This window comes from Alosa pseudoharengus, unplaced genomic scaffold, assembly GCF_046254945.1.
Source record: "Alosa pseudoharengus isolate Yale_2024_CS ecotype anadromous, Long Island Sound unplaced genomic scaffold, YU_APseudo_1.1 YU_APseudo_1.1_scf_8, whole genome shotgun sequence".
Taxonomy (NCBI): domain Eukaryota; kingdom Metazoa; phylum Chordata; class Actinopteri; order Clupeiformes; family Clupeidae; genus Alosa; species Alosa pseudoharengus.
Window position 1 is genome coordinate 40,853,872 of NW_027468870.1, and position 16,460 is coordinate 40,870,331.

General features: G+C 41.0%; 1 protein-coding gene across 1 annotated transcript in view; it reads left to right on the plus strand.

The window, feature by feature from the left end:
• LOC143111315 (basal body-orientation factor 1-like) overlaps positions 1-16,460 on the plus strand; it is a 151,623-nt gene that overhangs the window by 134,455 nt on the left and 708 nt on the right. The window contains exon 11 of the mRNA XM_076273522.1: positions 8,648-8,707. Within this exon, the coding sequence (XP_076129637.1) occupies positions 8,648-8,707 (60 nt within the window). The remainder of the gene's footprint in view (positions 1-8,647; positions 8,708-16,460) is intronic.

The following is a 16,460-nucleotide window of genomic DNA, read 5'->3' on the forward strand; positions in this document are numbered from 1 at the left end:
CTCTGCATGTGGCATGACTCGGTGTTGTAGCAGAAGTCAGATGTGTACAGGGTGAACAGGACTGGAGAGAGCACAGTTCCCTGTGGCGCTCCGGTGCTGCTGATCACAGTGTCAGAGAGACAGTTCTTCAGTCTGACGAACTGTGGTCACTCGGTCAGGTAATCTGTAATCCAGGATACCAGGTGAGCGTCCACACCCATCTGCAAGAGCTTGTCTCCCAATCTGAGGGGTTGGATGGTGTTAAAAGCGCTTGAGAAATCAAAGAACATGATTCTCACAGCACTTTTCCCCTTGTCTATGTGAGAATGTGTCCTGTGTAGGAGATAAGTGATGGCATCGTCCACGCCCACTTTCTTTTGGTATGCAAACGGTAACGGGTCTAGTGCATGGCGTACCTGGGGTCTGAGTATACACAAGACCAGTCGCTCCATAGTCTTCATCACATGTGATGTTAGAGCGACAGGTCTGTAGTCATTAAGCTCACTTGGGTGTGGCTTCTTAGGGACGGGGGTAAGACATGATGTCTTCCACAGTGTTGGAACTCGTCCAAGACGGAGACTTAGGTTGATGATGTGCTTCAATGGCTCCCCCAGTTCAGCAGCACAGACCTTGAGCAGCCTTTTCATCAGCTGTCCTCTGACCTGATCTGCTGTGATGATGAGGAGGGGAGGGGGAGTGGTGCGTCTGAGGTCTGTGTGTCTGAGGGTGTTGTCTGGTGGCTGGAGACTGAAGCCAGTGTAGCCGCACTGTTCGTGGTCACCATGTGGGGGAAAGGTGCGATAGCCTTTGATGGTGGGAGTGAGTGTTGCACTGAGAGTGAGGGGGGAGGTGTGGGTTGGGCAGGCAAGCAAGCAAGAGCAGTGTCTGAGTCAGAAGGGGGTGGTGGACAGACCACTGCCATTGGAGCTGGAGCAGGGCAGTCAAACCTGTTGTAGAAGTGGTTCAACTGATTCGCCCTGTCCAGATCTCCCTTCACAGAGCTGCTGCTCTTCTTAAGGCCAGTGATGGTCTTCATTCCATCCCATACCTCCTTCATGTTGTTCTCCTGCAACTTCTGTTCCACCTTCGTTCTGTAATCCTCCTTAGCCTCTTTCAGCTTGGTTTTGAGTTCCCCCTCAGCGCTGCCATGTCCCCCTCTCTAAACACCATCTTTTTCCTATTGAGAAGGGTCTTGACATTGCTGGTTATCCAAGGCTTGTTATTTGGAAAGCAGTGTACAGTTCTCGTGGGAACAACATGTCCATACAGAAGTTCAGGTAGTCAGTTGTGCAATGTGTCCCTCCTCTAAATCCCGTCCATTCTGTAACACACTCCAGTGATGAGAGATAAAAATAAAGCACTTTAATTGGAATGATTTTACCTTGTTTGTGATTAATCGCATTGGTCAGGTAACGGGCCAAATATTAACGGGTCTGGGCGGGTGCGGATTTAATTTTGATATTGTCACAGGTAACGGGTTGGATCTGGTGCTGAACTTTGCAGGCGTGGGTGGGTCTAAAAAAATGGACCCGTGCAGGACTCTGCACTACGCTTCTCCAAGGAACGTCGGTTGTCACTTGATTACTTCTTGTTGTTAGTTAAACTTCTGCCCCATCATCCTCTAATTAATTTACATTGTATGTAAAGGTAGTATTTATTGTACAACCTCAATTCCAAAAAAGTTGGGACGCTGTGTAAAATGTGAATTAAAACAGAATGCTATGATTTACAAATCATGTTAGCCCTATATTTAATTGAGAATAGTTCAAAGACAACATATCAGTTGTTGAAACTGAGAAATTGTATTTTTTTTTTGGAAAATATGTTCATTTTGAATTTGATGCCAGCAACACCTCTCAAAATAGACCGGTTTCAGGTCCCTAACAACCGTAGTCAAGAACGAACTCGGAGGACAAGCACTAGTTGTTTACACTGACAGCGCATAGAAAACAAGCTGGCTAAACTTGATATAAGATGAAGAATAAAAACATATTGCCGAAATATTTCGGTGTAGCCGAGTCTGGATTGTTTTCATCTAGAGGTGTAGCGGATTTACCTATGAAAAAGCAACGGATTTTACGGAAGGTAGGCTAAACATGTGGCCAGTCACTGTAAAGTTAGGTTAGGCTTAAGCTAATGTTAACGTTAGGGCTTCGACTGCAGAAACAATTAGTTTAGATTTAGTGAGAACATTACCTACTCAAAGGGTACATAATGACAGGGGTGGACAATCATTTCCCCCTGAGGTCAGAGGATAATTACTTTGATAAAGTAATTATTTTAGCCTATGCTGGCCACGCATGGAACGATTGACTGAAATAACGTTAATGCACAAAATGCATTGTGCTGGATGTTAACTGACAGGACAGGAGCCTATGACGGATTAGCTATACGCTAGGCTACCTTATAGTAGGCCTATGCAATAACGTTACTTGCAAGCCCATGTCTTCTTTTCTAAAACAAACAACTCAAATGGAGTGTCAACTTTAACTTTAGGCTACCCTGCATATTGTAATTTGCGTGAAATGTAGGCTAACGTTAGCCTCCTTTCTCATGGATCATAAGTCTCTCAAATGATATGCTGAGGAATATGATAAAAAAAACACTTTGTTAACGTCACTACCCTATGTTATTTAGCCTACATGACTTGAGTTTTTCCTCTTGAGCGTGAAGATAACATTTGTGGCATAACTTCGTAGCTTCATAATGCTAGCCTTGTGAGACCATCCTGATCTCGCGAGCTTCAGGGTTTCACTCGCAGATCAGTCTGGATACTTTCCGTTAAAGAAAATTTGGAGCAGTTCACCAAACGAACGTCCAATCAGCGTTGGCTTTGAGGCGGGTTGAGGTGTGACGCAACGAACAACATGACGGCATCCACAGAGATGAGAATAGCTATCGCGCAAGTTTTATTCAAATTAGAAAGTATTCCTGGGTAAACTGTGAAGCTATGAGTCTCAGCCATGCAGCTGGGAGGAATGAACGACACAGACATCCTCCACGGCTGATTCCAGTTCATAATGGAGGAATATACTATCTTCAGAAGTGTAGGGCCTACCGTGAAAACTTGATGGGAATTGTCGTTGATTAGGTTCATAAATGGTAAGTTAAAACATCTTAACGTTTGTCACGTTACCTAACTTAATTGTATGTTAAACGGCATTAGAAGAATACTTTGTTCATCTAATTGGTTGATTTGGCCCGTCGATAACCAACAAAGGTGGTGATAGACAGATGGTTTATCCAATCAGCTAACCAGTATGTCCGCCCCTTCCCAAAAGTTCTTCAATGAAAAGTTCCCAGATGGATATGCGGAGCAAATCCATCTGGCGGAGTCAGGTTATCATAATGCATGCTTCGTATCCAAATGTCTAGCACCTAGGCCTGCCTACTTTATTGGCGTTTTAATTGTTTTTAGCTTTGAACGGACAAATCACAAAAAATGAAATGTCTCCTGTACCACACAGGGAAATTTTAGTCTGCTTTTCTCTGCCAAAAGTTAACAATTTTTAACCTCATTGCGTCTTTCTCTCAATGTATTGCTATACGGCTCTGGGTTTGCTTGTCCTCCGAGTTCGTCCTTAACGACGGTTGTTAGGGACCTGAAACCGGTCTATAGTTGGGACAGGGGCATGTTTGCCCCTGTGTTGCTCCACCTCTTAATTTAGCAACATCCTGTAAATGCTTGGGAACTGAGAAGACCAGCTGAGTTTTAAGAATTAAAGGTTACCATTTCTTCTTAGAAGGGTAGAGTTTACACTAGCATTTGTGAATGGAACATCAAACTCTGCTCATAGACAATGGTTATTGGAGTTTTTTTTTTATCCCCATTCATGGTTACAGTTCACATAACTAGTTTGTGAAATGTTCCTCCCTTTGTTGTCTTTGTCATTACACAACTTTTCCAGCCTTTCGTTGCCCCTGTCCCAACTTTTTGAGACGTGTTGCTGGCATTAAATTCAAAATGTACCTGTATTTCCCATGAATATAATTTGTCATTTTCAACATTTTATATGTTGTCTATGTCCTTTTTGTGGCTAAATATGTGTTCACAAGATTTGAAAATATTTACATTCTGTTTTTATTTGCATTTTACACGTCACAACTTTTTGGGAATTAGGGTTGTACATTCTCTTGTGTCATTCACAAAATGAACATCGGGAGTGTTTACTGACATAATTGAATTCTGAAAGCAATAAAGATGTCACTTACTGTGAGGCTAACTAGGATAGTAACATCAGGGTCTGATATCAGATGACTCTAAGCTTATGTGCCTACCATCACTGGGAAGCCTATTGATTTTCTCGATTGAAGTTTCTTAATGTAGGCGATTATTCAACACATTCATCACCAACGTTCAGTCTAGGCCAGGGGTAGGCAACCTGCAGGCCGAGGGCCACATGCAGCCCTTTAGCTCCTCTCTAGTGGCTCCCTGGCTTTCTCTAAAAATGGAACTTATAAAATATTTCTAACAATTTCATATAGTTGATAAGCTTCAAGCTGTCCCAAAACATTAATGGTAATATTATACTGTACAATACAGAATATATGCAGAGTATGGCGAGTATGCCATGTGCTTGAGGCTAATAAAGATAATAGAGATGTTTAAACTAATTTCTTTCAATTGATTCCGATATTTTTGCGGCCCCAGACAGATTTATTTTTATTTCTGGTAAAAAAAAAAAGCCCTTTTAAGAGAAAAGGTTGTTGACCCCTGGCCTAGGCTATGTTTCTATGAAAAAGCAGCGTAGAGCAACTTCAGCAGAGCTAGCATTACCTAACATTACTTCTCATTTGATTTCAGTTGGCATTCAAGTAATGTTGTAATGTTCATTCTCCCAAAAAGATGGCTCCAACTTTGGAGACCGCAGGCAGCTAAAATAGCTTTGTCTTTACTGGAAAAGAGTGTCACTTCCTATATTTCACATTATAGTTCTAGTTCTAGTTAGCATAACCAAAGGCCAGTTTAATGTAATCTTTAGGGTCTTATATCAGATGACTTTATATGTGCCTACCATCACTGGTAAGCCTATTGATTTTCTCGATTGAAGTTACTTAATGTAGGCGATTATTCAACACATTCATCACCAACATTCAATCTAGGCTATGTTTTTATGAAAAAGCAGCATAGAGCAACTTAAGCAGAGCTAGCATTAGCTAACATTATTTCTCATTTGATTTCAGTTGGCATTTAATTCAAGTCACGTTATAATGTTAATGTAAAAAAGATGGCTCCATTTTGTTTATATTTCACATTCTAGTTCTAGCTCATGTTAACACTTTGAGTGCCAAAAACGCAATATTGCATTTTAGCTTTTTTTGTAAATTATGAAAATAGACACTGTAACACACCTTATGTGCGATTTTGGGAACTCTATGATGAATAGAACTGAAATAGATGACGATCGAAAACTCATGAAAACGCACAATCTGGACATTTTATCATCTGCTTTTTTTCATCGGCTTTTGATGGTTGCCGCTTTGGGTCGAATCAGTGACGCATGCACGCCAGCACTTCCAGATACGGCTCTGGTCAGAAAAAGATATTGCAGCAGGCTCGTTTTCGCCAGACAACACTGGATGAGTCCACCCTTCTACTAAGACAAGATGACTCTGACCACGACAATGAGGGGATACCATATGGCAGATCAAAAACATTAGAAAGTGTGACTGACCACCGTGCTGAGGAGGGAGTTCCATCTCCACCACGGACCGGGCCGAGCGGGTGATAGGCCGAGTCGCGCTTGCAAGATGGCAATAGCGACACAGATGTTACAGATCAAGAGGAGGAGAAATTATGTGATGTGGTATTATTGTGCACTCTGGCCCAAAGCTTCCGAAAACAGTGTGGCATTCAAAGTGTTGACATAACCAAAGACCAGTTTAATGTAATCTATGAAGCCTTGATTAACCTGTACCTGCATGAATGAATTTCAAAAGGCAACTACAAATGTAATGCTAGAGGAATTACAATAGTGGATGGAAAGCTGCTGGCTTAATGTTGGTGGGGAGATTCCTGGAAAAAAAAAAACATTGAATCACTTAATCTTTGAAACCCTCGTACCAAAAGACCTTGTGTGTCAAGGCGTTCTTGAGATATAACACTCAAGGTGTTTTTGACCTTGACATTTGACCTCCAACATCAATTCACTTCATCTTTGAGTCCATACAAACACTCATACCAAATTTCAGGCATGTATGTCAAGGCATTCTTAAGATATAACGCTCAGAGTATTCAGGGACTTGACCTTTGACCTTTGACCTCCAACATCAACTCACTTCATCTTTGAGTCCATACAAACACCAAATTTGAAGCATATGCGTCAAGCCGTTCTGGAGATATAATGCGCAAAGCATGAGATATGGCTGTGACTTTTATGGGAAACATTTAAACTGGATGTGTAGTTTTAGGGAGCGCCAGATTGTATGCATTTAAAGCTGCCCGGGAACTACTCTGGGAGCTTAATGAGCGCAGCTGGCTTTAGGCCATTATGACAACACAGCCATTCAAGTCAATGGGGGGAAAATGAGCTTTTTAACATTTTTAATCCCCTATTTCTCAAAAAGTATAAACTTTTCGGGATTCGAACACTCAACCTAAGAAACATCAGTACAAGGCATTAGCCCACTGAGCCACTGACAATCATACACATTGGGCAGTCACATTCACATGGTGAAAATGTGTGTTGGTAAAAAAAAACTCCAAGCATACATTTGACAATAAAATGAAGGGCTTTCCTGAAATAGTACACCTGAAAACTTTAAGTTCCCCTAAATGTCAGAGTGTCTCAGCATTCTGATTCTTGGCAACTAATGACTGTGTATGTTGATTGCATGATGTCATTCAGGTGCTGTTCAATTGTGTGAATCTTCAATAACCAATAGCATTCGAGCATGAGCCTAAAGCTCTACCAGGGATTCAAACTCTCAACCTAACAAACACCAGCACTAGGCATTATCCCACTGAGCCACTGCCAATCCTAAATAATGGGCAGTCACATTCACATGGTGAAAATGTGTGTTGGCAAACACACATCAAGAAAATTCCTAGCATACATTTGACAATAGAATTAAGGGCTTTATAAAAAAAGAGTAGAGATCTGAAAATGTGCACTGTTAATGGTATCCACCTAATGATGGTTGTATGGTTGTTATCCAAGGGGGAAAAAATACTCATATAGGAATATAGGTGATATAGGAGAAATGGGCTGAGTTGATAACTTGTGTGAGGCTTGGTCTAAACATTGTCTGTGAGAATTTTGGTGAAGATGTGATAATTTTTGAAGCCTGTGAAACTTTTTATAATGTTTGGCTTTTCCATGAAATTGTGTCAAAAGTAAACATTTTTAGACCATAAGACCAGGGCCAAAAAGATGCATCTGAGTTTAGAGATTAATATTATGAAATAATTTTGAGTCTAGGTCAATCTGGTAAGAAATTAGCATAATTAACTTTTTTTTCCAATAGCGCCACCTTTGGGTGCAGTACCCCAAATTTTGGGTTATGGGTAGAGGGGGGTACTGGTAACCATACTTGAACATTTGAAGAGTTTTGGAGTTATGGTTTAGGCTGCAGTATGACTTTTACAGAATTTTGGCCAAAAATGAACAGTACAGAAACAATAGGGGTCCTGCAGCTACACTGCTCGGACCCCTAATAATAAGCCAGGAGATTTCAAGATAGTGGATTCCATCCACTATAACAATACAAAAAAAAAGGCTACACCGATCCACCAATCAAAAGCAATCATCTACCATAGGAGGAGGAAAACAAATTTTAGACCAAAACTTTGTAGTGCTGCTTTAACCCCTGTGTTTTAAAAGAAATTGAATTGTAGAAACATCAATCAGCTAAACTTGTTTTCTCTGCTCTCTTTAATAGCGGTAAATAACAGTAAGGTTAAGTTGGTGTGCAGTACATCTCTCTCAGTCTGTCTGGTATCTATTGGACTGGCTTGTGTCTTGCTTGCCAGTCAGGGATGTTTTTTTATGATGTTGTGCCTTCTGTGACTGGCACCCCTCATAGGCACCCATGTTTTTACATTTAAATGTATGTAGTCTCTCAGTCACGATTTAGTTAGGCTACAACCCTGGAGAACTTTTAAACCAAAGGTAATTGTATAATATTGTTATCTGGACTAGGTACAGGCATGATCAAATAAAATGTTGTTTATTTATAGCCTAACTATAAATATATATAGGGCTACTCATTCCTAGACCGAACCATTTTAAAAGGCTTGTAGTGACAGAACTGGGGTCAGTTGTGACTGTGGACATGGCAGATAGTTTTACATGGCTTATAGGTCAGATAGGAAGCCCACTTTGCTGACCTTAAAGCCAACAGCCACTAGTGGCAACATTTGAGTCTATGGATTTGACGCTCAAGAGATTTTCCCAAACTTTGGCGTTGACGCACGTCAGACGCCACCAGTGGGCTTTGCTCCATTAAAAGTAATGGAGTTCAAAACGTTGGCATTAGTTGATGTTTGTCAGATGCCGACAGTGGCCATTGACCACAGCACTAAGAAAATAGTGAAATGGTACCTCTTGATATTTTTTGTTTTGGACTCATTTTCCATATGAAATCAGAGAATTGGGAATCTTTCTTGTATAAATTTACCATATGTTTCCACTGACTGTGTACTGTAACTGCTCTTGCTCCTTAACAGAAAACCAGCCCAGACTTTGAAAGCTTTAAGTGAACAGGAACAAAGCAACAGTGCTCCAGGGTAAGATCTATCAAACCTGATTGATTATTTCATGTCAAATCACCCTAAATCTGGAAACATTCTTTGATTATCATTTATTTATTAATTCATTCATTTAACCTTTATTTATTTCTTGGGAATTCATTGAGGGTAGCCCTTATTTCGAAGCTGAACGTTTAGTTTCGCTTTCAATAAAATCCAATATGGCAGAAAAACGGCAAGGGCCAGTGACACCGTCTTCGCAAGCATAATACCGAATCAATGAATTAGCCCGTATTAAGGTGTTGCACCTACGTCATAATGTCACATCACCGTTTGTTTACAACTGGAATGGTAGGCAGAATGGTAGGCAAGTCTACAACAGTCGGGTTGCATAGACTACACAGTTACAATAGTTACAAATAGCTTCAACATTTTAATATAAAATATTAACTGAGAGATGCCGGCCACTTGTGTAACAGTTGTTTTTTTACAATATTAAGCAAAAAGGCAACGAAAGATCGTTTTCCATCCGATCCTAATGGCTGTGGAGGATGGTGATGGTTAGCAGCTGTGAAGTGTTTTATTCTCAAGAAAGCCTATGATGTAGCCTACTGTTTACTGTTATGGCCAGTGATGAATTGCCAGAGAGCTATTAAGGAAAAAAGTGCAATATTTAAGCATGGCTAACTGAAACATAACTGAACTTAAAAGTGCAACCTCAAACACCACTGTTGAACCTAATGCTTCATAATAAGAAATAAGCAATTTATGAACTATCCCATTCATACTATTACCCGTTTTATCAACTCCATATTATGACCAAAATAATAATGTTAGCATATTTAAACACTGTTGTGAGCTACCATAACAGCCTAGTATATGCTGCAATGGCTAATCGTTTCATAAAATAAATGAGCTTTAACAATCTCACATTCTGACTTTTTCTGGTTGATTATATATATATTGATGTCTGACATCAGATATTGATGAAATGCAGAGATGTAGCCTACCGAGAGGCATCTGCAGACAACAACATTTAATAGGTTCAACACGTTCCTTGCCTAACAGGTGGAGGTAAACAAAGTGTTACAGAACCTCACATGAAAAACCTTAATATAACAGGTGTGTACACACCGGCACTTCCTTTTTTTGCCTCCTAGAATGAGCGGAGCGAAGACACGTAAGTAGTTTTCAAGTTAGGAAACAGAATGGACCCTCTCTTGCTAAAGAGTAAGTCACAGAGTAGGCATGCAACACAGCTATTTTGGGCAAGTTACGCAGTTAGACGGACAAGCTTTTGCCTGCTGTGACACCCCCTTGGTTAGAGCGCTGTGCTTACATTGTCGCCACAGCTTACATTGGGCCCCAGCAACTTCGGCGTATCCTTTGTATAGTGACTATTGATCAGTATTGTTTAGTTATACATATAAAACTTCTGTGTTTTCTGTATTCATTAGTTATTCTGGCACATAGCCAAAGCAGTTGGGTACTAATTGTGCTCAAGTAGTTGTTAAGGTGTGTTAAGCCTCTGAGGGCCTCTTTGTCCGTGCTCAAGCCAACTTAATATTAGCTAAATTTAGCTTTGGGGAGCCTCTTTGTCTTGGAGAACAAAAGCAACTCTAGCCTAAACAGACCTCTTTTAAGAGGTGGATTTTATTGTTCGTTGTCATGACACAGTTTGCGTCGTTCAGTTCGCCAAGATGATTCGTTCTTCTGATTCGTTCACCAGTTCGTTCAGTCACATGTTCTGCACAATGTTGTCTGGCAGCGAGTCTGGAACTTTCAAACTATCGTTCACGGTCAAGTTCACAACGGTGAACACAAGGTCATGGTAGTAGTTCAAAACATAATAATATAAACATAATAACATGTCAAAAACACGAGATTAATGAAAAAAAGGCTTCAACCCCCTTTAACTAGAATGACATGAGAGGAAAGAACAGTTGCAAGCAAGCCGCAAGCTAGTGAAGGCAGCAAGCTACGAACGAAGAGAAATGCTGATTCGCGAACGAGATAAAAAATAAACGTTAGTAGCTTGCAGTAGTAGTGGTGGGGGGGGGGGGGCGAAGCCTTTTTTCCATTAGTCTCGTGTTTTTCACACTTATGGCCACTGTTGATTAAAAGTGCACATAATCATGAAATAACCGCTATTTTTATGTTTTTGAACTAACATGGACATGTAAAATCCACCGCTAATGTGGAGCTAGCAAGCTACGAACGAAGAGAAACGCTGACTCGCGAACGAAAGGATTCGCGAACGAGATGAACAAGAGGAAGCAGAAAGAGAAACATGTTGCATGTGAGAGACATGAATGGATCTGCCTTAACCAGATGACATGAGATGCTCTGGTTGACTTTAATAGAGTAAAAGCATAAAGATTTAAAGACTTAAAGACTTTAGACTTAAAAAATGACCTACAATGCCTATATTACTACTGCAGACTAGTGCGCAAAACAATGGCGTCTTCAGAGTAGCGCGGCTAATGTTATTGCCATTCTGTGCCTGAGAACGAACCGAACGAGACAGATTGATGAGCCATTCAAAAAGGTGGCAATAAGATTTTATTAAACTTGCATAACACAGAAAATACATAGACATCATGCATTTACTATTGCAATGGTATTTACTGTAAATTTTAACCAACTCGCTAAGTAGATTTTTTTGCTATGCTTTTCTGCCCCTCATTGGCTAATTCAATGAGAACGTCTTAGGATCAATACAGACAACAGCATACGATAGGTTTGGCTCTTGTCGGTCAGTGTGATTCACGGATTCACCACTGAACACAGCGATCAAAGGAAGGAACGAACGAACGAACAAGAAGTGGAAAGGCAAATCAGTACAGTTCATTCACTTTAAAGACCTGTTTGAATGAACTGATTTGCTTGGACCGACCCACCATTACCTCTTCTGTCATTATGTTGGAGGATGAGGATACCCTCTCTTCTTTTGTACCCTTAGTGGTCAGGAGCCACTGGCTGAAAGTGAGGGGACCGAGGAAGATTGGGCGCGAAGGACAGTTGTCAAAAAGCACTCCCGTAAGCGCAAGTTTGTGTGTAGGGCAGGTTGAGCATTTGCAACATCAGATACAGGTGATGCAGGATGCATTACATGGGCTCCTGCAAGGCCAGAAACTGACATGAAGGCCAGAAGGTCTGGGTGAGCCAGCAGCTAGAGCAGTGGCAGTACCAGGATTTTTTTCATTGCTGTAGCCAAAAATTATACATAGGCGGAGCAAGATAGTTTGTCGTAGTTCTAGCCTGGGTGCCAGCCGAACTTAGCCCTGACCACAACATTTGAGGTCGGGAAGTTCGGTCTGGCATTGCTCCGTTCTGGAGCAACTATGCCCGAACAAGAGTGGTTCGGACCAGAAAAACTCCCGAACGGTTTTGTTCAGAGCTAAAAATGCAACTGTGTTTAATAGAGGGCAGATGTAACGCTGTTGCTCATAGGTCGACATTAGATTTCACCATTGCGTCTGTTGTAGAAGATATTGACAGTGCAATAGCTTTTAAAAAATGACCAGAAAACAATGTTAAGGCAATTGTGGAGAAGAAGGATGGTTCGGGTGTTTTTCCTATAGGATATCGGTTGAAACACACCCCATAATCACATCCCAATGGAGCAGTATAAGACTCATATTCTGACTAGAATTTTGAATATGACAACGTCAGGCTATCGCAGTTCATGTCTGGGCCCAAAATGGGGATCCGAGTCCTGTCTGAATAAAGAGACGCATCGTTGACATATTAATGAGCGTACGTAGCAACCGGCCAACAGCAGCAAGAAAAATAACAGGCGCACACCTGATATAAGGTCGATTTTCTCCAGACTGGATTGCACAAAAATGCTGAAACTGTACCTGAAATGGTCAAAAGGGTTTGAGGGTCATGAAAATGTGCCCACAATTCACATTCTTAACTCTATAGAACCAAAATCTTATTATATGTGGTGAAATTCTGAGCTATGGCCATAGACTTGAATGGAACAGTCGCTTCCTCTGGTCTGCATAAAGGGGAATTTTCGATCTGGGTTCCTGGAAGTGGATCCTGATGAAATATCTTGCTCCGCCTATGTATAATCTTTGCTTCAGCTACACTGTTGCTGTATTGCAGCCAGGTGTTGCTGGTCATTCCCAAACAAAATTACTTTGAAAATATGAATGGAAGGCCTAAACAACTGCAAGCGGGGACATTTAAAAAGGCATTATGCACCTAACAAGATTAATACAACCACAAACTCAATAAACAACTGGATCCTTCACTTCATATCTATTCAGATTTCACAACACCCAGCACGTACTGCAGCCAGCCCGTCATTTCCAATCAGACATGAAGTTTAGCTAATAGCCAATAGGCTAGCCTACACCGCCTATGAGCCTAGGACATGTTCATTTTACAATAATTATGTAAAGACGATAGCAACCCACCCATTAGCAGGTCAATCCAGCCAGCCAGCCTCAACATCTGGGCTACACGCACCCATTGCCAGTGACGTGAAATAACGGTAGACAGTGCCAGTGACATCCAAAGAACTATAAAATCCAGATAATATAATAAATGCATATAAATACATGAAATCAGTCTCAACTCGCAAGTAATATAGTAAGTAAGTAAGTAAATTTAATTTATAGAGCACATTTAAAACAGTTTCCACTGACCAAAGTGCTGCACAGAGGATATGGCTAAAAAATAAAAAATAAAAGCAAATCAGAACAAGCAAAATATAAAAGGCAAGCACATAGAGAAGCAAGACAAATACAGAAATACAATAGACAAATAGACAACCCTAAACAAATAAATAGCAACAGTACAGAAGACACTTGAATATGAAGAAGAGAGGAGAGAGATGGACAGCTAGGAAGCAGGGAAGGCCAAGGAGTAAAGGTGGGTCTTTAGTCTTGATTTAAAAGTGGTGATGGAGGGAGACAGTCTAATATCTGGAGGCAGACAATTCCACAGACGTGGGGCTGCTACCGCAAAAGCTCTATCGCCTCTTTGCTTGAGGCGGGTGCGGGCCACAGAGAGAAGACCCTTGTCGGCAGATCTAAGGGACCTGGATGCTGAGAGGGGATGGAGGAGGTCTGAAATATATGAGGGAGCCAACCTATGTAATGCCTTATAAACAATCAGAAGGACTTTGAAGTGGACCCTAAAGCTAACGGGGAGCCAGTGTAAGGAGGCCAGAACAGGGGTGATGTGATGTGTTTTCTTGGTGCCAGTAAGCATCCTAGCAGCTGCATTTTGTACCAATTGCAGACGAGAAAGTTGGGACTGGGGGAGACCAAGAAGAGGGAGTTGCAATAATCTAACCGGGATGTAACAAATGCATGAATTCTGTTCATAAAAATCTGAGACAGAGAGGGTTTGAGATGGGAAATAATTCTCAGCTGATGGAAGCTACTCTTGATAACAGAACTAATCTGCCTTTTAAAACAGAGCTCTGAATCAAGGATGACACCTAGATTTTTGGCATGTGGCTTGACAAAAGAGGAGAGGTGGGCTAATTTTCCTTCAATCAGGGGTCTAGCTTTAGAAGGACCAAAAATTATGACCTCTGTCTTATTATCATTTAGCTGAAGAAAGTTATTATTCATCCAGCACTTAATATCCTAAAGACAATCCAGAAGAGGCTGAATGGAGTTATCAGATCTTAAGGGCAGGTATAGCTGGGTGTCATCAGCATAGAAGTGAAAAGAGATGTCATATTGCCGGATGATGTCACCAAGGGGGAGCATGTATAAACAGAACAGCAAAGGGCCCAAAATGGAGCCTTGCGGGACCCCATAGGAAACAGGAGCTGAGGAGGAAGAGGAGCAACCAAGGGATACTGAGAAGGTTCTGTGTCTGAGGTAGGAGCTGAACCAAAGTAGTGCTGTCCCCTTTATGCCTACCCAGTCCTCAAGACGGGTAAGGAGGGTGTTGTGGTCCACAGTATCAAACGCTGCGCTGAGGTCCAATAGAACCAGGATTGCATTTTGACCTGAATCTAGAGTGAGAAGCAGATCGTTGGTGATTTTTAGCAGAGCCGATTCAGTACTGTGGAGTGTTCTAAAACCTGACTGGAAGGGCTCAAGGATGTTATGCTCAGTCAGGAAGGGAAGCAACTGGGCCAGCACTACTTTCTCCAGTACCTTGGAAAGGAAAGGGAGTTTAGAGATGGGGCGGTAATTATTCAAAGAATTTGCATCCAGGTTGGGCTTTTTAAGCAGGGGTTGGACCACCGCATGCTTAAAGCAGGCAGGGACAGCACCAGATGTCAAACAGGAGTTGATAACTAGCTGTATGGAAGGGCCCAACACATCAAAGGCATCTTTCAAGATAGGAGAGGGGACAACATCACCAGGGGAAGATGTGGGTTTTATACAGAGGACTATGTCCTTGAGATCTGCTAGCGATACATCAGCAAAGTGACTGAAAGTAAATAAAGGGCCTGAAGACACCTTAACTGGGGGGGAAGGCAGAGGAGGGGGAGAGAACAGTGCTCTGATGTTTTCGATTTTATCAATGAAAAATTTCTTAAATTTCTCACAAGCATCAATACTTGTGAAGGGAGCCGGTGAGAGTGGAGGGTTGGTGATTTGATTAATAGTGTGAAACAGAATTTTGGGTCTGTTAGCATGTTGATTAATAATATCAGAGAAGTATTTAGCTCTGGCTGCTTTGGCGGCTGCCTGGAAGAATGCTAAAGTAGATTTAAAAATGTCATGGGAGACTGTAAGACGGTCTTTTAGCCATTTCCTTTCAGCTCTCCGGCAGGCCTGCCTGAGTGAGCAGGAGGCATCATCTAACCAGACTTGAGATTTAAATTTCGGACACTTGTGACAAAGAGGAGCCACCATATCAAGAATGTCTGAGCAGGAGTGGAGAAGAGCAACCATATCATCTGGGCTGGATGAGGCAGAGGAGGCTGAGGACATGGTAGTAGCAATGGCCTTTTTGACAAAAAGGTCAGAGAACTGAGCAGCTGACGCCTGACGCTTTAGCCGCCTGCACAGGGTTAGAGATGACAAGGTTAAATAAAACAGGTAAATGGTCAGAGAAGGACGTTTCCTCAACCATAAAATTACCTACAGGAAAACAATAAGACAAAACAAGATCAATAATGTATGTGGTCAATAACAGTAGAGTATTTATCTTAAAAGTCCATTGCCTTAACGTTCTAACTTCGTGCATGGGTATTGAGTTCTTTGAGTGAACTGAATGAGGGACGAAAGAACTGCTTTTGGGTGGGCGTCTTAAGGTTCTTTCGTCCCTCACATTGTCTTACAATCTTTTGGCATGTGGCAGTGTCATTTTCAGTCAGAACAAACATATTGGTCAAGAGAAAATCATCATTAAATCAATATTTGCCAGGGGTATGAATAATTGTTCTTAACTGTATGTGTATATGTGTGTGTTTGTGTGTGTATATATATATATATATATATATATATATATATATATATATATATACACACACACACACACATATATTCATATACACACAAACATATAGTTGAAACGGAATCAAAAATCTAGAATCTCAAAAAATTAGGAAATGTATACAGTCAATAATTCTGTATATTGACTGTATTCATTTCCTAATTTTTTGAGGTTCTAGATTTTTGATTCCATTTCAACTTCATGTATATTGAATCTAGATTATATGAAAGTTTCAGTTTTTGAAATAAATTATAGGGGGAAATTTTTTTTTATATTGATATCTTTAAATGTACCTGTATTTTGCCCTATGCAAAAACATGAAAACAGTTTGAGACACAAATTGAAACACGATATAAAGGCTAATACA